This window comes from Equus asinus, chromosome 6, assembly GCF_041296235.1.
Source record: "Equus asinus isolate D_3611 breed Donkey chromosome 6, EquAss-T2T_v2, whole genome shotgun sequence".
NCBI lineage: Eukaryota > Metazoa > Chordata > Mammalia > Perissodactyla > Equidae > Equus > Equus asinus.
Window position 1 is genome coordinate 57,279,478 of NC_091795.1, and position 21,657 is coordinate 57,301,134.

The 21,657-nt window shown below is 42.0% G+C and overlaps 1 protein-coding gene and 1 long non-coding RNA gene across 3 annotated transcripts in view; one reads left to right on the forward strand and one right to left on the reverse strand.

The window, feature by feature from the left end:
• Positions 1 to 864: 864 nt before the first annotated feature.
• On the reverse strand, positions 865 to 19,518 carry LOC106832287 (uncharacterized). Its single transcript, XR_011504033.1, has 4 exons — positions 19,238 to 19,518; positions 4,840 to 4,901; positions 2,227 to 2,293; positions 865 to 1,107 (listed from the first exon to the last, which is right to left on the reverse strand). It is a non-coding gene; the product is annotated as an uncharacterized lncRNA (long non-coding RNA).
• A 276-nt stretch (positions 19,519 to 19,794) lies between these two features.
• The window catches only part of PSME4 (proteasome activator subunit 4), an 84,729-nt gene continuing 82,866 nt past the window's right edge, over positions 19,795 to 21,657 (forward strand). For both annotated transcript variants that reach the window (XM_044772438.2, XM_014842992.3), the window contains exon 1: positions 19,795 to 20,057. In XM_044772438.2, coding sequence (XP_044628373.2) covers positions 19,819 to 20,057 — 239 coding nt within the window. In that variant the 5' untranslated portion in view covers positions 19,795 to 19,818. The remainder of the gene's footprint in view (positions 20,058 to 21,657) is intronic.

Below are 21,657 nucleotides of genomic sequence, written 5' to 3' on the forward strand. Positions count from 1 at the left end.
GCTGCAGTATCTTTGGGACCTAGCGCAACAACATTCGAGCTGAGGTCATCATCTTCTCATGCGGCCCCCACCAATAACTGTGCAGGGCAAGGTTACTAGGGCCTAGCCATTTCTACCCAACGCAAGGCTTCTTTAACAGGAAATCTTTGCTCTGGAGCTCCTCACTGGATTGGCTGAGACTTTGCTAGATCTACATCAAAGTTTGAGCATGTCCAATCCTATCTCCTCCCCATTTTTTCCCCACAGGTGTCAGGTCAGCATCCAAATAGGAAGGCTTTCTCCACTCAATCCTCCTCTCTCTCTCTTTCTCTCTCACAGGTGTTATACTCCACTTTCCAACTAACATAAACATACTTTGGAAATACATGAAAAGTGACACATTACAAAATTCATACAAATAAAAAGTTAAATTGATAGCAGTGAATTAATTGTGTCTAGGAAAGGCATATTCTAAGTTTAATTATTTCACGCGCTAGAAAACTAAGAAATACAGGGCTGGCCTCATGGCCGAGTGGTTAAGTTCACACGCTCCGCTGCAGGCGGCCCAGTGTTTCATTGGTTCGAATCCTGGGCACGGACATGCCACTGCTCATCAAACCACGCTGAGGCAGCGTCCCACATGCCACAACTAGAAGGACCCACAATGGAGGATGTACAACTACGTACTGGGGGGCTTTGGGGAGAAAAAGGAAAAAAATAAAATCTTTAAAAAAAAAAGAAATTGAAAAAAAAGAAAACTAAGAAATGTGATAACAATGATTGATGTATTGAGAAAAACACCAAGGTCACTTCAGGTTTGAATGAGTTTCTATATGCTGAAATCTTTTCTTTGATTTAACTTGAGATTAAATAAGAGACTGAAGTAGCTATTTGGACATTTCTTTATTTAGAGGAGCCAATTTATTTCAAAGAGAACATTTTCATCTCACAACTGAAAGTAATAATGGGATAAATGGGAGGAGCAGAGCAGTTCTCTGAGACAAATGCTGCAGCTGGGGTTCGGTAAATGTGAGAGTCAGTATATGCACTAAAAATATGTCCTTCAGAAGCTAAGATTCTTGAAGTTTCTTTTGAATATTCTTTCTGTCTTGTGCTCATGAGACATTTCTGTGAAAAAGGAAAGATGCGCCTTTCATGGCAGTGTTGAAAAAATACATATGCATGTAAAGAACTGTCACACCAACTTCACATGCAGAATGTAACGGAAACTCTACATGACAGACCATCTAACACTATCAGCTAAACATAACCACTCTTCCTGTTTGGTTTGATGGGGGACGTTTTAGCGTAACGTTAGAAGTATATTTTGCTGAGTGTGTTAGGCTGGGGGAGATTACTTGGTCATTGAGTTTCAGTTGTTCAGTCGTAGAGTAATTTAGGAATGAAATTGTTACACTAGAAGTAGTTTTGAGCTAATACAAAACTATTTGGTTGAAGCCCTAATCATTTCATTCTTATTTCTAATTGCTACCCAACACAATAGTTTCCTTTTGAAGTAGATCTTGGTAAAGGTTGAAACATTTCAATGGTATAAATTAAAATTATTGCCTCTCATTAATAAAACATTTAGAAAATAATTCCACAGTCCACCTTAACCACCAGCATGACCTCTCTATTTCCAGCTTCCCATCTTAGATATTCTCTTTCCCAGATTATTTTCCTCCTTACTCTACAAATTCCCAATTTTCTACTTTTTCCTCATACCTTCTACATCATTTCCACAACTCTCTACTCCCAACTGAGGACATTGCTTCATACTTCTCTGAGAAAACAGAAGCCGTCAGAAGTTGCTCATCTTCTGCATCCCAAATCTACGATTCTACCTATATTTTCTCCTTCTTCCCTCACGTTTCAATGGAAGAAGTGTCTCTCCTCCCATCATTTCACTCCTGTTCTGGATCCAATCCCTCTCTCTCTACATCATCATCTCTCCCTTTCTGATGAAACATTCTGATCCCAAACAAACATGTGCTAGTGTCTCTCACCTGTTAAAAACTTTTTCCTGACTTTTATACTCTTCAAGCTACCTTTCTTTCGTTTCCTCTCATAGAAAATTTGAAATATTCTTTCTCTACATGCTGTCTCCACTTCCTCACCAACCAGTCACTCTTGAATCCTCCCTAATCCAGCTTCCCTGTCCCACCATGTCTCTGAAATTGTGCCTGTCAAGGTCAACAATGACCTCTGTATTGACAAATCACTTGGTCACTTTGGTCCTTATCTTACTTGATTCTTCAGCAGCATCTCTCTCCCTGGAAACATTCTCCTCCTGTAGCTTCTGTGATGTCACTCTCTGCAGAAAAGAGTTAACATAGCAGGTTTGAGATTGCTATCCTTTGAAGGGGCTTGCAAGGTTAGCCCTTGGCTAACATTTGGAAACTCGATTTTCGGAAGTGTTCCCTTTGTTCCCTAACTGATAATGATGGCTCACTGTGCCTACACTGTGTAAACAATGTGGTTTATGCTGAATACCTGCTTTCCTTCTGGGAATCTGGAAATTTGTAGGCTGAGTGCCTATATTACCAGACCCCAATAAAAATCTTGGGCACTGAGTCTCTAGTGGGCTTCCCTAGGCAGAAACATCACACATATGTTGCTGTATTTTCATTGCTGGGGGAGAGTGTGCTCTGCATGACCCCTCATGGGAGAGAAGGCATAAGGAAGGCTGCCCATGGATTTCTCCAGACTGGACCTGTGTTTTTTTCCCCTTACAATCCAGGGCTGTTTATTTACTATACCACTGTGATAAATCTTAGCTGTGAGTACAGCTATGCCGATTCCAGTGAGCCTCTTAGTGAATATCTGAACGTGGAGCTGGTCTTGAGGACTCCTAACACTACTCTGTCCTGGTTTTCCTTTTCTCAGATTCCTTTGTTGATTTCTCCTCCACTGTCCCACTTGGAGCCTCAAGGTTTTACTCTCTTCTCTTCTCTATACTGCTTTCTGGGTGATCTTTTTTGGTCCCTTAACATTAAATATAATATCATCTATATGCTGATAACTTCTAAATTTATATCTCCAGTCTAGTTCCTCCATTAACTATAGAAACCAGAAATCCAAAAAACTACTTGAATCTTTACTTATGATGTTCTAGGCAAATTTAATATGGCCAGTATGGAACTCATGATTGCTTTTTCTCAAATCTGGTCCTATCCTCTGTTTTCCTCATCTCAATGAATGATTCTACCATACACACTATTACCAAAGGCAGAAATGTGGGAGTCATCTGTGACTCTTCCCTATCTGTCACACTATATTCTATCATCTCCTCCTGATACAAGCCATCATCATCGCTATCATCCTCTCTCACTGGATTGCTGAAATAGCCTCCTAATTATTCTCCCTACTCCATTTTCACCCCTGTATAATCTACTCTCCATTGAGAGTCAGGGAGATCCTTTGAAAGTTTAAAACAAATGATGTAATTCTTCTGATTAAAAACTTATCTTTCAGTTTCCATCGCTCTTAGGGTAAATCTTAAATCTTGGTTCACTTATTAGGTTAGAAGAAAGAGTAGGTGCATTGTGAAAAAGCTTGACTTGATGAAGAAACTGATAGAAGGTCAGAGTACCTTGAATAGAATGAGTGAATGGGGAATCAAGATATGAGATGAAATATTAAGAGAGGAAGGCATCTTTTCTTGCAGAGCCTTGTTTTTGAGTATTTATTACAAAAATACGTGCTCGCATATGGAAGCAAAAGCCATAATAATGCAAAAATGTTCTCTAATGAACTATAATGATCATTTATAAAATGAATCCCTATCAAATATTTTTCCATACAAAACACTGGTACTTATTTTCCCCACCCTATCTCATTCAGTTGCCCCTCAGTTGACATCTTCATTGGTTTGAAGTTTGAGATTGTGGTAAACACCCAAAAATATTAATCAAATGCAAACCAAATAAATAAAAAATAATTGAACTGTAGATTTTGCAACAGGTACAAGATTTCATGAAGTTGATGAAAGTGATATTAGAGAGCTCTTCAAATCACACACGATGCTGTTGGCAAGTGAGCTTCCATAGTTATACCAGTTAACAATAGAAGCAGAGAAAATAGAAAAGGAGTGTGCTTCAAAAAGAAATAATTTGAGCGGCCAGCCCAGTGGCATAGCAGTTGTGTTCACGCACTCTGTTTTCGTGGCCTGGGGTTCACCAATTCAGATCTCGGGCACAGACCTAGCACCACTTATCAAGCCATGCTTTGGTAGGCATCCCACATATAAAGTAGAGGAAGATGGGCACGGATGTTAGCTCAGGGCCAAGCTTCCTCAGCAAAAGGAGGAGGTTTGGGAGCAGATGTTAGCTCAGAGGTAATCTTCCTCAAAAAAAAAAAGAAAAAGTTTGAATATCAAGCAATTAAGGGAGATCACTAGGAAAACTGATGAGGCTCTTGATAATTTTTACAAAAATCACTCTATGCATATTAAGAGAATGAAAAAAAAAGCCACAGGCTGGGAGAAAATATTTGCAAATCACATGCACAATACAGGACGTATCCTCAGAATATATAAAGAACTCTCAAAACTCAATAATAAGATAACAAATAAGGCCCCAAAAAGAGGACAAAAGATTTTAATAGACACTTCACCAAGAAAGATACTAAATTAGCATGCAAAAAGATGCTCATCATTATTAGTCATTAGGAAAATGCAAATTGGAACCACAATGAGCTACTACTACACTCCTAATAGAAAGGCTAAAGTTAAAAAGACCAATCATGCCAAGCAGGCAAGGATGTGGAGCAACTGGAACTCTCATACACTGTTGGTAAAAATGTAAAATGGCATAACCACATTGGAAAATGGCTTGCAGATTCTTAAAAAGTTATACTTACACCTATGATGTGTTCCAGCCATTCTTCTCCAAGGTATTTACTCAAGAGAAAAGGAAATGTATCTGCATACAAAGACTCATACATTAATATTCATAGCAGCTTTATGTAACAGCCAGAAAATGGAAACAATCGAAACTCAACAAATGAATGGATAAGCAAATTGTGGTATATTCGAACAGGGAACTCTAATCAGCAGTTGTTTGAGAGAAAACTCTAAAATCACACCAACCCTGATGAAGTTCAAGGGTGGTCACCTGACCAGCAGCATCAGCATCATCTGGGAATTTGTTAGAAATGCAAATTCTATTCTCAGACTCCACACCAGACCTGCTGAATCACAAACTCTAGGGGCGGGAGCTCTCTCAACCACTGACCTGGTTGCTGACTGATCTGCTGATCTGCTAAAAGTATCAGCGAATGTTCTTGATATGTCAGTTATCTTCATTGTCAGTAACCAACTTTGGTTAACTTAAATTGAAGACGAATTTATTGGAAACTATCAGGTAACTCACAGAACTGATGAAAAATGATAAGAAACATTCTCAGATAATAGGCTGGAATTAAGGGATTCAAGATAGCAGAAATAATCTACTGCTGCCACCACCCATGTATGTCATCTCTTCTATTTGACACAGTGGTCACTGTAGGTAGCCACTGCTCCTGATAACACAGCCACAGATGCCAGATTGCCTATGCCATAGTTACCACAGATCCAATATCATCCATCATCTCTTAACCTTGGCATCACTTGCTCAAGATTTAAAGTACATCCTGTCCAAATCTGGTCACAAGGCTGTCAGGGGAGTGAATAGAGGGTGAATCTCACCCCTTAGGCTTCTAAAGTTACAGGTAGGAGCTCGCTTCTCACCAAGACCTGGATAATGGGGGATTTCCCAAATCTAGAGGGTAGGTTCAGACGCTGAGTAGTCAAAAACAATTACAGATGCCGACTATTGTAAGTGTTCTGAATAAAGTAAATTAGGTGTATTTTTAGCAGGACCATGTTCCAGAAGAATTAGTCAAATTTATTCTTTGTATTACTAAGTATGGACTTAAGAACTGTACATAAAACTTACTCTTTGTTCTTGAGAGATTTGTCTTTTCATTTAAGTTTTGGCTCACATTGGATCCTAAGAGTGGATGGTGCCAGCATGTGCCTTTCTGCATATTTGAGTAAAGACTGTGAAATGAAATGACTGGATTTGGAACAGTGCTACTTTGGCTGAACTGTTGGTGGTCTTCGAGTGGTATTATTTATGTCTGAATTAATTGGACATTCATAGGCAAAAATAAGACCCTTGACCTAAATGTCACACCTCATATAAAAATTAACTCAATTTTCACTGACTTAAATGCAAAACATAAAACTATAACGATTAAAAAAAAATCTTTGAATCTAGGACTAGGCAGAATTCTTAGATTTGACACCAAAAGTTTGACCCACAAAAGGAAAAACTGAAGGGGTCAGTGCCACAGCTGAGTGGTTAAGTTCACAAGCTCGGCTTCAGCAGCCCAGGGTTTCGCCAGTTCAAATCCTGGGCGAGGACATGGTACTGCTCATCAGGCCACGCTGAGGTGGCGTCACACATAGCACAACCAGTAGGACCACCACAACTAGAATGCACAACTATGTACTGGCGGGGCTTTGGGGAGAAGAAGAAGAAAAAATAAAGAAAGAAAAGGTTTTTTTAAAAAAAGGAAAAATTGATAAACTGGACCTCATGAAAATTAAAAACTTTTACTCTGCAGAAGACTCTATTAAGAGGATGAAAAGACAAGCTACAAAGGAGAAAATATTTTCAAGCCACATATCTGACAAAGGAATAGTATCTGGAATATACTAAGAACTCTCAAAATTCAACAGTAAAAACCAAAGCAATCTGATTAGAAAGCAAGCAAAAACATGAGCACACATTTCATCAAAGAGGACATGCAGATTGTAAATAAGCACATGAAACATGGTCAACATCACTAGCCACTAGGAAAATGCAAATTAAATCCATAATGAAATATCACTACACATTTATCAGAATGGTTAAAATAAACAGTAGTGACAATAACAAATGTTGGCAAGGATGCAGAGAAACTGGATTACTCATACATTGCTGGTGAGAATGTAAAGTGGCACAGCCACTCTGGATAACAGTTTGGTGGTTTTTTATTTACAAAACTAAACATGCAGCGCCGGCCCTGTAGCTGAGTGGTTAAGGTCACGCGCTCCGCTTTGGTGGCCCAGGGTTTTGCTGGTTCCGATCCTGGGCACACACCTAGCACCATTCATCAAGCCATGCTGAGGCAGCGTCCCAAATAGCACAACTAGAAGGACATACAACTAGAATATACAACTATGTATTGAGGGGCTTTGGGGAGAAGAAGAAGGAAAAAAAAAAAGATTGGCCATAGATGTTAGCTTAGGGCCAATCTTTGAAAAAAAAAAAAACTAAACATGCAACTCAGCACGACCCAGCAATTGCTCTCTTGGGCATTTATCCCAGAGAAATGAAAACTTACGTTCACACAAAAACCTGTAGACAAATGTTCATAGTGGCTTTATTTGGAGTAGCCAAAAGCAACCCAGATGTCCTTCAGTGGGTGAATGGTTAAACAAACTATGGTACAACCATACCATGGAATGCTATTCAGCAATAAAATGGAGCGAACTATTGGTACATGCAAGAACTTAGATGAATCTCTAGGAAATTATGCTGAGAGAAAAGAGCTAATCCCAAGAGGCTACATCCTGTATGATTCCATTTATATAATAGTCTCGAAATAATAAAATTGTAGAAATAGAGAACAGATTAGTAATTTCCAGTGGTTAGAGACATGGGAGGGTTCAGAGAAGTGAATCTGGCTATAAAGGGCAACAGGAGGGATCCTTGTGGTGATGAAAATGTTCTTATCTTGACTGTGTCATCGTAAATATCCTGATTGTGATATTGGACTACAGATGATACCAGTTTTGCAAGATGATACCAATTTTGGGAAACTGGGTAAAGGGTACAAGGGACGTCTCTGCATTAGTTGTACAACTACATTTCTATTTCTACATGTGAATCTACAATTATCTCAAAATAAAAAGATCAATTTAAAAAACAAAGCAACATCTGGAAAACTGAATTACTCAGGTTCTAAGTCCAGAAAGGCAGTTCACTCTCTATGGGTGGGGATGAGCGTTTTCCCACAGCAAATGCTGTGTCCACCACGGACTATCCACAGGTCCAAAATGAAGAGGGCTTAGACAGAGAAAGGCAGGACTTACCTTGTTCTCTAAGCTAAATGGGAATTAGGAGCCTACACTTTGTAAAGAAGCCTGGAACTGCAGCTTTTTGTTTTAATTTTGTATATATATATAGATATATATATATAAAAGCCTCATACACATATATAAAAGGGCACTTATCATAACTGTACAGCTCAATGAATTTTAACATACTAAACACACTCATGTCAACGGCTCCCAGATGAAGCGACAGAACATAACCAGCACTCTGGAAGCCCCTCTCATAGCCCCTTTCCGTACTTGATGCTCAAGGGTAACCATTATTCTGACTTCTAACACCACAGATTAGTTTGGCCTGTCATAACTTACATAAACAGAATCATACAGAACATGATCTTTTGTGTCTTCTTTTGCTCCAACATTGTGTTTTTGAGATTCACCCATAGTGTTGCACGTATTTGCAGATTTTTCATCCTTATTGCTTTCTAGTATTTTATTGTGGGAATAAATCACAATTTATCCATTCTACTGTTGATACGGATTTGGATAGTTCCCTGTTTTGGACTCTTGGATACTGCTGCTGTGAATTCTTAAATGAATGTCCTTTGGTGAATATATGTACACATTTCTGTTCCATTTTCCAGATAGTGGCTGCTCTATCAGCCTGGATCTTGGAGTGAGGACAACATGGAGAAAGGCTCCTTCTTGGACTGCGATGGAAATATAGTAAATCTTAAGCCACTGAGATTTTGGGATTGTTTATTAGTGCAGGATAACCTGACGCAATTTATTGATACAGCTATTGTCCTTATCTTGTTCCTGATTTTAATGGGTCTTCTAAAGTTTCATTTTAAGAATAGAGATTGACAGAAATTTTATCGTTTAACGAAGTTCCCTTTTATTTTCTAATTTGATAAGCATTTTTATCGTGAACAAGTGAATTGCACTTAATGATTTTTCTGCATCCATTCTGCAACATTTGTCAAGATGTTGGTTTTTCTGCATTAATGTGTCGAATTTTATTGGTAGATTTTGTAACACTGAACTAGCTCTGTGTCTCTGAGATAAACCCTACAAGCTCTCAAAGTATTATTATTTATTTTATTTTTTTTTTTGAGGAAGATTAGCCCTGAGCTAACTACTGCCAATCCTCCTCTTTTCGCTGAGGAAGACTGGCCCTGAGCTAACATCCATGCCCATCTTCCTCTACTTTATAGGTGGGATGCCTACCACAGCATGGCTTGCCAAACGGTGCCATGTCTGCACCCAGGATCTGAACTGGCAAATCCTGGGCCGCCAAAACGGAACACGTGCACTTAACCGCTGTGCCACCAGGCTGGCCCCTCAAAGGATTATTTTTTAATATACACTTCTGGATTCAATTTGTTAGTTTTGTTTTTTGTTTTTTGTTTTTTTGAGGACAATTATCCCTGAGCTAACATCTGCTGCCAATCCTTCTCTTTTTTGCTGAGGAAGATTGGCCCTGAGCTGACATCCGTGCCCATCTTCCTTTATTTTATACGTGGGATACCTGCCACAGTATGGCTTGATAAGCAGTGCACAGGTCCACACCCGGGACCTCCATCAGTGAACCCCAGGCTGCTGAAGGGGAACATGTACACTTAACTGCTGTGCCACTGGGCTGGCCCCTCAATTTGTTAGTATTTTTGTTAGGAGTTTTTCCATCTATGTTCAAATCAGATTGGTCTATAATTTCCTCACTCAGTTTTGGGGTTAAATTAGTTCTAGTTCCTAACTGCCAACTACCAAGGCATTTTTTGGCCTTCATAAAGCATCTCATTGTTCACCACCAGTTGCCCCTTCAATGTACTGGTTATTTTTATTATGATAATGATGATGATAATGTCCAGAGTTATCTTTCTAATCTACAAGGCCTCCTCATGTCATGCCCCTGACTCAAAGATCATAGGATAAACCTCAAAAACCATTGGTAGGGCCGGCCCAGTGGCGCAGCGGTTAAGTGCACACCTTCCGCTTCAGCAGCCCGGGGTTAGCGGGTTCGGATCCCGGGCGTGGACATGGCACCGCTTGGCAAGCCATGCTGTGGTAGGCATCCCACATATAAAGTAGAGCATGGATGTTAGCTCAGGGCCAGTCTTCCTCAGCAAAAAGAGGAGGATTGGCAGTAGTGAGCTCAGGGCTAAGCTTCCTCCAAAAAAAAAAATATATATATAAAACAAAAAACAAACAAACAAACAAAAAAACCATTGGAAGGCATACATGACTATTTGTAATCTGGTTTCAGCTTACCTTCTCATCTCTTCTCTTGCCATTATCCACACTTTCTATGCTTTACCATACCATACTCTGCTCCCTGGCCAAAGTAGGCTCACTGAAAACTCCAGGCCTTTCTACATACTGATGCCTCTACCTGGGATATACCTACCCACTTGACTTTAAGACTTCAAGACCCTAATGTTACCCCTTCAGCTTCCCCCAAGTATTTGGTTACTGCCAACAGCACTATACTCATATATCTGAAATAGTTTTTGGATAAAATCCAAAATTCTCAACTCAGTTTACAAGGTCCTACATGATCTAACTCTGCTTACCTTATCAGCCTTATCTGCTACTCTTACCCTCTCTCTCTGAGCACGCTGGTCTTTTCTGAGCTTCTTGGACAAGCCAAGTTCTTCCCCTACCTTAAGCCTCCACTCATACTGTTTTCCTAGCTGGATTATTTCTAATTACCATTCTTCCCAATTCCTTATTCCTTATTCACCAAATGCTACCTCCTCAGAGAAATCTTTCTAGGCCTCCCAGTCTAGGCCAGGTCCCCCTATTCTACACAATCAGAGCACCCTTTCTCCTATTAAACCATTTAACAAAATTATAATTACAGGGGCCGGCCCAGTGGCACAGTGGTTAAGCGTGCATGTTTCGCTTTGGCAGCCCGGGGTTCGCTGGTTCGGATCCTGGGTGTGGACATGGCACTGCTTGGCAAGCCACGCTGTGGTAGGCATGCCACATATAAAATAGAGGAAGATGGGCACAGATGTTAGCTCAGGGCCAGTCTTCCTCAACAAAAAGAGGAGGATTGGTGGCAGATGTCAGCTCAGGGCTAATCTTCCTCAAAAAAAAAAAAAAAAGTAGGGAGTGACTATAAAAACATAAGCCCCCGTCCTCTAAAACTGAGGAAATAAAATAGAAAGATAAAAATAAAACAGAAAGAACTATTGGATGAGGCATTGAATTCTTCACAGTCTATGGAAGAGAGTTTGCATTAGTTTTATCTAGCGATCTTAAGAGGTAGGAAGATCCTAACCAACATCTGGTTTCAATTTTAACTTATTTGTTTATTTGTGTCAATCCATTAGACAGTGAACTCCTTGAGGACAAGCACTGTGTGATTCATTTTATCATCTCGAACTTGGCACTCAGAAGGCACTCAATACATGCTTATTGAATTAATGGACATATAATACATTCTGGAGAATTAGGAATTTGATATATTACCCCTTGTATGAGTCTATAAATTTTAAAAGAGATTCTGCTTAGTAAAAAGAAACAGATTGCAAAGGGTAGCATTTCAAGCAACAGATAAAGTATGAGTGTCTTGCTGGCTACTCAAACTATTCATGCAGACAATTCCATTCTCTGCCTATGAGCAAGGCCTGTTCTATTTATACATATAAAAACTGGCGGTAGGTGGAAAGAGTGTACATCCTCTTTGTGCATCAGTTATTATCTCTCCACTGACTCTATTGTTAATTTCTTCAACTACCATTAAAAAATACAATACATGTCTTTACTATATTTGATTATGAGGGAAGCTGTGACCTCTTACATTATTCAAAGCTTATCAAAAAAGAAGAAACACAAAGAGCTTCAGTGGTGAGGAAAAACTCTTTTTGCATTAAAATATCAAATAGGTATTTTAAAAATAATAAATTATTTTTTAGTCATTAAATAAATATAACTTGGTGGATAGGCATCATCAGTGACCACCTATGTGATATGTGGATTCTAAAAAAAGCTCCTAATCATCCACAATTACTCCCTTTTGTTGCCAACGATATCTAATATTTTAGAGTTAGAAGTTCATTCCTTATGGGTCTTCCAGTTCCACTGGCATGGCAGGCTGAGCTAATGCAGAAACTCTCTTCTATAGGAATGCTTCATTAGACAGAACAATAAATGATAACCATACATGAGCTCACATAGAGAAAAGGAAAATCTCCAGATGTCAGAAACAAAGAGGAAAGGAAAGCCACAGTGATAAGCGTTAACTCTCCACCAGCTTTGAGGCAGAGTTATTGGATCTGAAAACAGCAAGTGAGGTGGCTTTCTTTTCCTTTTTTTTTAATGATTGTCCCTGAGTTAACATCTGCTGCCAATCTTTTTTTTTTCCCCCCAAACCCCTGAGTACATAGTTGTATATTCTAGTTGTAGGTCCTTCCAGTTCTGCTATGTGGAACGCTGCCTCAGCATGGCTTGACGAGTGGTGTCAGGTCCTCGACCAGGATCTGAACCAGTGAAACCCTCGGCCGCTGAAGCGGAGTGCACAAACCCAACCACTCGGCCATGGCCCAGCCCCAGCAGTTGGCTTTTAACATCTGCTCAGGGACAGAAATTGAAGCCTTGGACCTAAGGCAACTGGAAGTAAAATACTGCATAAAAACAGAACTCTCCAAGCGTTGAATTCCCAGGCCTGTAACTTGCATAGGATAGAAATCCAAATTTACACTAGATGCAAAATGAACATAAATATTGATCAGTACTGGGCCTGTGATACTTCATGCATCTGGTGCAAGCAAACAAAATACTGCTCTGGGTCACGTGGGATTCCCACAGAGAAATAAAGCTATCTGAAGATGATCCCAAAATATAGAAAAATTATAAAACACAAGTAAATGATCCATCATGAACAAAAGTCAACAAACATATAGCACTGCTAAGAATTTGAGATAATAGAAAGTATGCCTAAATTTGACTGTCTAAAATAATTAAATACATGTTTCTAAAATGATTAAAGAAGTCATTGGAACCATAAAGGACAAAACTCAATGAAAAACAGAATAGGCAGATTTGGAAAAAAACTAAATAGAGGGCCATCCTGGTGGCAGTGGTTAAGTGCACACATTCTACTTCGGCGGCCCGGGGTCAGTGGGTTCAGATCCCGGGTGCGGACATGGCACTGCTTGGCAAGCCATGCTGTGGTAGGCGTCTCACATATAAAGTAGAGGAAGATGGGCACAGACGCTAGCTCGGGGCCAGTCTTTCTCAGCAAAAAGAGGAGGGTTGGCAGCAGATGCTAGCTCAGGGCTAATCTTCCTCAAAAATTTAAAAAAACACTAAATAGAGCTTCTAAAATTAAAAATATAATCATTTGAATTAGATCAATGGAAAAATTAAATAGCAGATCAGATACAGAATGAAGAATCCTAAGTACTAGAAGTAGATCTGATAAAGTTATTCAGAATGAGTTAGAGAGACAAAGACTTGCAAAATATAAGTAAGAAATATGGAGACAAGAATGAGAAGGTACAGCATATTTCTAACAGGAATTCTACAAGGAGAGAAGGGGACAAAAAAAACTGCGAAAAGATAATAGTTGAAAATTTTGCATGACTGATAATGACATGAATCTTTTTTTTTTTTTTTAGGAAGATTAGCCCTGAGCTAACTACTGCCAGTCCTCCTCTTTTTGCTGAGGAAGACTGGCCCTGAGCTAACATCCGTGCCCATCTTCCTCTACTTTATATGTGGGACGCCTACCACAGCATGGCTTTTGCTAAGCGGTGCCACATCCGCACCCTGGATCCGAACCAGTGAACCCTGGGCCGCCGAGAAGTGGAACGTGCGTGCTTAACTGCTGCGCCACCGGCCGGCCCCAAACATGAATCTTTTGATTCAAGAAACACAAATCTGGTGCCGGCCCGGTGGTGCAGCGGTTAAGCACGCACGTTCCACTTCTCGGCGGCCCAGGGTTCACTGGTTCGGATCCAGGGTGCGGACGTGGCACCGCTTGGCACGCCATGCTGTGGTAGACGTCCCACATATAAAGTAGAGGAAGATGGGCACGGATGTTAGCTCAGGGCCAGGCTTCCTCAGCAAAAAGAGGAGGACTGGCAGTAGTTAGCTCAAGGCTAATCTTCCTAAAAAAAAAAAACCCACAAATCTCCTGCAAGATAAACAGAAAGAAGCCCAGAGAGAAAAATGGTAAAATAATCAAAGCAAAATTCATTCCTTTAGCTGTGATTTCCTTCTTATTAAAAAGTGAAGTCCAGGGGCTGGCCCCGTGGCCGAGGGGTTAAGTTCGCGCGCTCCGCTGCAGGCGGCCCAGAGTTTCGTTGGTTCGAATCCTGGGCACGGACATGACACTGCTCATCAAACCACGCTGAGGCAGCGTCCCACATGCCACAACTAGAAGGACCCACAACAAAGAATATACAACTATGTACCGGGGGGCTTTGGGGAGAAAAAGGAAGAAATAAAAAATAAAATAAAATCTTTTAAAAAAAAAAAAGTGAAGTCCAGGGGTTGGCCCCGTGGCCGAGTGGTTAAGTTCGCGTGCTCCGCTGTCCAAATATGCTCTAGTTCAAATGAAGAGAATGGATCTTATGGCTGGATGAGAAGAGAAGTGTTTCTGGATGAAAAAATTCAAAACTAACTAATCATATGGGGGTCTGGCCTGGTGGCATAGCAATTAAATTTGTGTGCTCCACTTTGGTGGCCTGGCATTCACCAGTTTGGATCCCAGGCACAGACCTATGCACCACTTATCAAGCCATGCTGTGGCAGGCATTCCACATATAAAGTAGAGGAAGATGGGTACAGATGTTAGCTCAAGGCCACTCTTCCTCAGCAAAAAGAGGAGGATTGGCAGCAGATGTTAGCTCAAGACTACTCTCCCCCCAAACCCCCCCAAAACAGGGTTGGCCTCATGGCCCAGTGGTTAAGTTCACACACTCTCCTTCAGCAGCCCAGGGTTTCACCAGTTTGGATCCTGGGCATGGACATGGCACTGCTCATCAAGCCATGCTGCAGTGGCATCCCTCATAGAAGGACTAGAATGACTTATAACTAGGATACACAACTACGTACTGGGGCTTTGGGGAGGAAAAAAAAAATCATATAAGAACTAGAAAAAAATCCTCATTTCTCAGATCCAATATTCTTGTGGGTTTAATAACTGTAACAGAGGGTGTCTGGATATTTGATTATATTAGAATGAGTCATTCTAATATAATTTAAAAACTTTTAAAGATTACGCTCTGGCAACAGAGATTCTTCCAGTTACAATATAGCTCCAGCCCCAAACATATCATATACAGAAACAAACTAAGGCAGGGGAAGGCGTGAAACTAACTGCCACTTTTGTTCACTGTTAATAATAAGTGGATTATCCAGTAGTGAACCAATAAGTATATCAAAGACATAAATATTTGATCGATAATTATCCCTGCCAATTCCTCCAGTTTGAGGAGAAACCTCTTTCTTCAGAATATTTTTCCAAGAGCTACTGCACTTTCTTCCAAGAAGGGCAATTACAGTCTGCTTTCTAGAGGAGTCTGATAAGCCAGTGTCTCCCTCAGGACAGGACTGAGGAAAGCAGGCTGTTATCGTTGGGCAGAGTGTCCGGAGCTCTAAGAGATAAAAAATGCTTGCCAGTTGGTCTGAGGAGAAAACTGACCCCAGTCTTTGGGTTACTGTCTTCAATGATGAGTAGACTATGTCCCTCAGAGACACTTAAGGTCTCCCAACTGTCTCACCTGAAGGGGTTTCAATAGTGTTTTCTATTAAATTTCACATGAATAACAGAAACAGACTTCATCTCTTCTGGTTCAATAATTCTTTCGACTTTTCCACTTCAGACATAAACTCCCAGGGAACCTGACATCACCTGGAACTGCTTCTTTGAAATCTTATAGAAACACTCCTGTTCTTCCAGGTGCCTTGCTCAGGCTAATCCTTTCATACTGTCCTCGTACCTTACCAGGATCTCAGTCCCTTGACCCTTCTACTCTGCCTATCAGCCCTCTTCTCTCTTCACTTAGACTTCAACCAACTTAGTTGTTAACCACTCTCTGTCAAATATTTTCAACACAATAATCTCTATTGAGAGAAGAGAATTCAATGAGATAATGTAGGTAAAGCACTGGCAGAGAGAAGTGCTCACCAAATGGTAGCCAAGACCACCACTATCACCACAATCAACATAGACCACCACTATCACCACAATCAACATACGTAACATTCTCTTGCTCCTTTGTCATTCTATCATACCAGCCTGCGTCTCATACAATCCTCAGCTGCTAATTATTGAAGAAATCACTAAATCGTGCAGACAGATGATAGTAAATTCGTGCTTCCAACCTTAACTGCCAAGCAATTTCTCCTGTTTCTCTCAACAGTTTTCTGAATTTTGAGCTTACTCTAAAACTTCTCCAATCTCCTTAAATCTCCTACCCACCTCTTCCTTCCATCATTCTCATTCTCTTGCTTCACAGAGTAAAAAAGAAACCACCAGAAAGAACTTCTCCAACTTCCAGCCACTAAATCTGCAAAGCTTTCTTCATTTGCACCTATCTTCCCCTGCTTTCCTCCTCTGACAGTGGAAGCACAGTCTGGTTTACTGCCAAGGGCCAATGACTCCACATTCTCTCCCACTCACTGTCATCCTCACCCACAGCATCTTCAACTTCTCTCTTCATTGGCTCCTTCTCATCAATATTTAAACATATTTAAATATATCCCACCTTCAAAGATTCCTCTTTTTATTCTAGCTACCTCCTTATCTCTCTCTTGTTCTTCCCACTCAGACTTTTGAAAAAGGTTGTCCATATTAGCTGCCTCTATTTATTTACTCCCCATTTGTCCTTTGTCATTGTAATCTGGTTTCCATTACTACACTCCACTGAAACGGTTCTTATCTTCTTTATCAATAACTCCAATAAACCCTTCTAGGGTTTCACCACCTTTGGTAGTTGATCACTTCCTCCATCTCAAACACTGTTTTCAGGAATGCCCATTTGCCTAGAACTCCTCCTACCTCTCTTCTTTTGAGTATTCTTTGTGGTCTCTCTCCTCTTTCTCTGTCCATCCTTAAATATAGGGTTTCTCAGAGTGTGGTTAAGGGCCCTATTCTTTTCATACTGTGAAGTTAATTAAACAAGGAGGCCATTAGGCTGAGATGGTTCTAATGCCTTAGTAACAAACCAATGTAAACAAACCAAAATCTAAACCTTTAAATGGCTCAAGATTACCAAATCTAAACACTAGGAATGACCAATCACAAAAACTAACTAGGCTTTAAACTATAGCCAACGAAATACAATCATGTGCAGTGAAATGAACTTAGACTCAAGCAGGGACCACATATATAACACTGGTCCCATAAGATTATGTTGACAGAGGGAAGATCACTACATTTTAAACAGCATTTATTTGAGCAATTAGAATTGCAACTTGGGAGACATAAATTCAGGAAGAAACCCAAAACGTGTTCTGATTACAGGAGAGGGGCTGGGCTTAGGGTATTTATGGGAAAAGGGGAGGATGAAGCAAGCAGTATTAAATAAGAATTCATTGGCGCTGGATGAGGTAAGGCTAGGTTTGTACATCATTGATTGGCTTAAGATTCAGCCATCAGGCAAAAGGCTAAAACTTGTATGTACTTCATTGATTGGTTAGCCATTCAGTCATCAGCAAAGTTCAGTTTTATCAGTCCTTACAAACAGGATATTCTTATCTTTACTCACATCTTGGATTGTTGGCAGTTTGGTCCAGTTTGCAAGATAAAGAAAACAAGATGTGCAAGGCAATTCCTCTGAAATGGCTGCTCTGGCTCTATTTTAACATGGCTCCACGGGTGTCATCTTCCACAATTAGTACCATAGAGCCTAGGTGTGTAGTAGACTATACTACTAGGTTTGTGTATGTACATTCAATGATGTTCCCACAATGATGAAATCATCTAACGATGCCTTTCTCAGAACATATCCCCATCATTAAGCAACACATGACTGTAATTTCTTATCTTTGCTGCCATATCTTCTCTAGTATATGCCTTACCCCTGGCTCCTCTTGGCAGTACTAACCACACCTGGTTTGGCGCTGCCCAATTCCAATGGATTTTCGCTCAAATACACTCTCAAAATTTTCAATATGCCTCACTTTATCTTTTAGCAATACTCTATATATCTCATTCCCTCCAATCCACCAATATGCTAACCCATATCCGAGTTTAGCTCAGCCTCCTGATCTGCACATTAAAATACTTACCCATCTCTCAGACACCTCCAAAGCTGTTTCTGCTGTGTTCTCTCAGTGAAGGGTTTCACTATCTACCCAGCTTCCCAAGCCAGAAATCTGACATCATCCTGTCTCTTCCCTCTCTTTCACTTCATATGTAATCAACCACTAAGCCCAGGCCAATATACTTGCTGAAACAGCTCTCAAATCATTTCAACTGACATCCAGGTCATCATTATGTCATATTTCTTATTGAGGGGTCCCCCGGTTTCCAATCTTGTCTGTTCTAACCCATTCTCCATACAAAGCCAGTGTGATTTTTCAAAAATGTAAATTGCATCATATCACTCCTATGCTCAAAATCTTTCAGTTTCTTGTTGCCTTTAGGATAAAGGTCTAATAACTCCCTAGCATTTCCTTCTTAGTCTTGATTTTCCACTGCCCTCTCTTGCAAGCAATCTTCAGCCATCCTGAACTTCTCCGAATTGCTTAGAGTGCTTGCTTGCAGCCTCTGAGCTGTTCCCTCAGCTAAAATATACGTTCTCCTCCCTTCTTTTTCTAATCAAATCTGCACTCAACCTTAAGCTCAACTTTATGTATCACTTCTAGGAAACTACCTGACACCCCTCCAGTTTTTAATACTTTAGGTGTTCCCAAGGCAGCCTGTATTTATCTAGCAATTAAGAGTATTGTCTTGTAATTGCCTATTCTCTAGTCTATAGCTCGGCTTGCCTGTAAGTCCCTGAAGGGCAGAAACTAGGTGTTCTTACTTTCCATCTCAAGGGCCTAAAAGCAGCACCTGACACATAAAATAGTAGTTCAATAAACACTTGTTGAATGAGTAACAATTCCCCTCTTTGGAATGAGGGTGGACAGGACAATACCAGAAAGATTACGGCTTACAGGGGACAGAGTAAAAAAAATCTCTAAGTAACAAGCGGGACGGACACAAAATACCTAGGTTTTTCCACAAACTCGGCCTGGCGGACTAGGCCGACTGCCTTGCCCAAGGCCACGGAGACTGCGGGCTCTCGAGGGCAGCCGCAGGGAGCACGCGACCCCAGGCAAAGAAGGACAATAGCGTGGAATTCGGCCTCGGGCTTCCGGTGGGGAGCCTCGCGCTCGGCGGCTGAGGCCCCGGGTCGGGGGTCCGAGCCTGGCCCACCGCGAGGAAGGGGGCCCCCGCGGCTCCCGCCGCCGCCGCCGCCGCCGCCGCCTCCGGTGCCACCTCCTCCGACGCAGTCGCCCCGCCCCGGAAGTGACTTGAGGCCCGTCCGGAACCGCTGGGCCCGGCGGCTGCAGCGTCACCACCCGAGCCGGTGCGGGGCGGGCGGAGCGGCCGCTGCCGCCGCCAACGAACCACAGACCGCGCGGGCGCCAGCAGCGCGCCGGCCAGGGGAGGGGGCCCAGCGGTCGGGCCGAGGACGACAGGCCGCCGGCGGCCGCGGGGCGACGACGACGCGGAGGAGGCGGAGCCCGGAGAGGGGTGGGGGCCGGGGAGGGCTAGGGTGGGAGGGTTGGGGGGTGTCCCTGGGCTCATGGAGCCGGCCGAGCGGGTGGGCGGCGGGGATCCCCCGGAGCCGGGCGGGTGTCCCGCGGACCCGCGGGGCTTCGTCCCGCAGAAGGAGATCGTCTACAACAAGCTGCTGCCCTACGCCGAGCGGCTGGACGCCGAGTCCGACTTGCAGCTGGCCCAGATCAAAAGCAACCTGGGCCGGGCCGTGCAGCTCCAAGAGCTGTGGCCCGGGGGCCTCTTCTGGACCAGGAAACTCTCCACGTAAGTGTGTCCGGGCCCGCAGGATGGGCCAGGAGCAGAGGCTCAGAGGAGGACGTCGGGGGTGGGGTCGGCTCCTCGTCCCACCGGACCGCTGGACCCTCAACTCTGCCCCGGCTCGAGCCAGTGGTCCCCGTGCAGTAGTCTCAGGGTCACGACAGGAGCCTGGGAAGCACTCAGACCTCCCTGCCACTCTCTACGGGACCTCACCAGCCCTCAATATCCTCCCTACTGCTTCTCCCCAAGGAGTCAGGTGGTTTTCCGACCTGCGAGGCCCCCAGGGAAAGAGATGAGCGGTCCTCCAAGGGTCCTCCTTGGACCTTTGCCTGTGGGGGAGGGGAGGCAGAGAGGGTTCGTTTTTGAGGGAGCAGCTCTCGACTTCTGGTGCTTCCTCCGGTTCTTTCTTCCCCTACGGTCCCCGCCTCTTCCTATCCCTGAATTCACGTCTCGTAACTTTCTGAATGGGAAAGAGGCCGTAGGGAACTTCTAGGTTCTGCTTTTTGGGGGCCTGCTCAGTCTTTGTGAATTTGATTGAAAAGATTGATTTAAGCTCAGCCTTCAGCGCATTGTTGGGCTGTATACTAGACGTTAATGTTGAGAATGTTGAGTCTTAGAACCTCGGCAAAGTGTATGTTGCTCCTGCTGTGGCAATTCCTTTGGAAATGTATATCAAGGAATATAGGAGAGCTGTCGGGTTGTCCTGGGCATTATTTGTATCGGGCTCCTGTTAATTTTTGAGTCACTAGGATAAATATAGATTACATAACTCAGTTTCAGGAGTTCATTCTTCTTTTATTACTTTTTTTTTGTTTGGCTTTTTTGTATAAACTAGCTGCAAAGTGTAGTGCCGCTGAAATTAGGGGGGAAAAGTGAGTAAAAATATAGCTGAGGGGGGCATCTTAGAGACTTTATTTGCTAGATGGGCATCTTCAAGTGTTAGAAGAATTTTTTTAAAAAAAGGTTTTGCTCTGTCTTGTGTGGTTAACTGTACATGAAATCTGGTAACATAGTATGTTCATGCATGTGGGTACGGAGGATTGAACACACAAGACATAAGTCACTTAGCCAGTGTTTACCGAAATCTGCTGAGTGAACTGGCTGATGACTCAGGGTTTTATAATGCAATAGTCTTCTCTGTGTTTCCTCACAGGATGATTCTTATCTGCCATTTATTAGGGATCCTCTGACAAATTTCTCATCTCCACTTGTGGTGGTGGTGGGAATAATAATTGCTTTTCAATTAATAAGCAAAACTAAAACACTTACTTTGCTCTTTTCAAAGAGTGACCATAAAATGTCAAGGTTAACAGCTCTCCTCTTGATTGAGGGTAAAGAAGTTTGTGGTGTTGAAATCCATAGGAGACTTGGGGAAAAAAGAAATGCAACAGGGAGAAGAAGCACTTTTAGTGAGAAGAATGTTTTATAAATGAGTAAACTTCAGATGGTTTTTCAAGTGAGCCTCCTAGCTGTTTGTGTTATTCAGGCCAGGAAAAATAAAGTTACTTTGTCAGTTTCAATAATTCCCCATTTTTGTCACTTGGATTAGATTTGCTAGAGAAGAACCATGTAGGGGGAACAGAAACAGCTCTTAGGTGCACAGTAT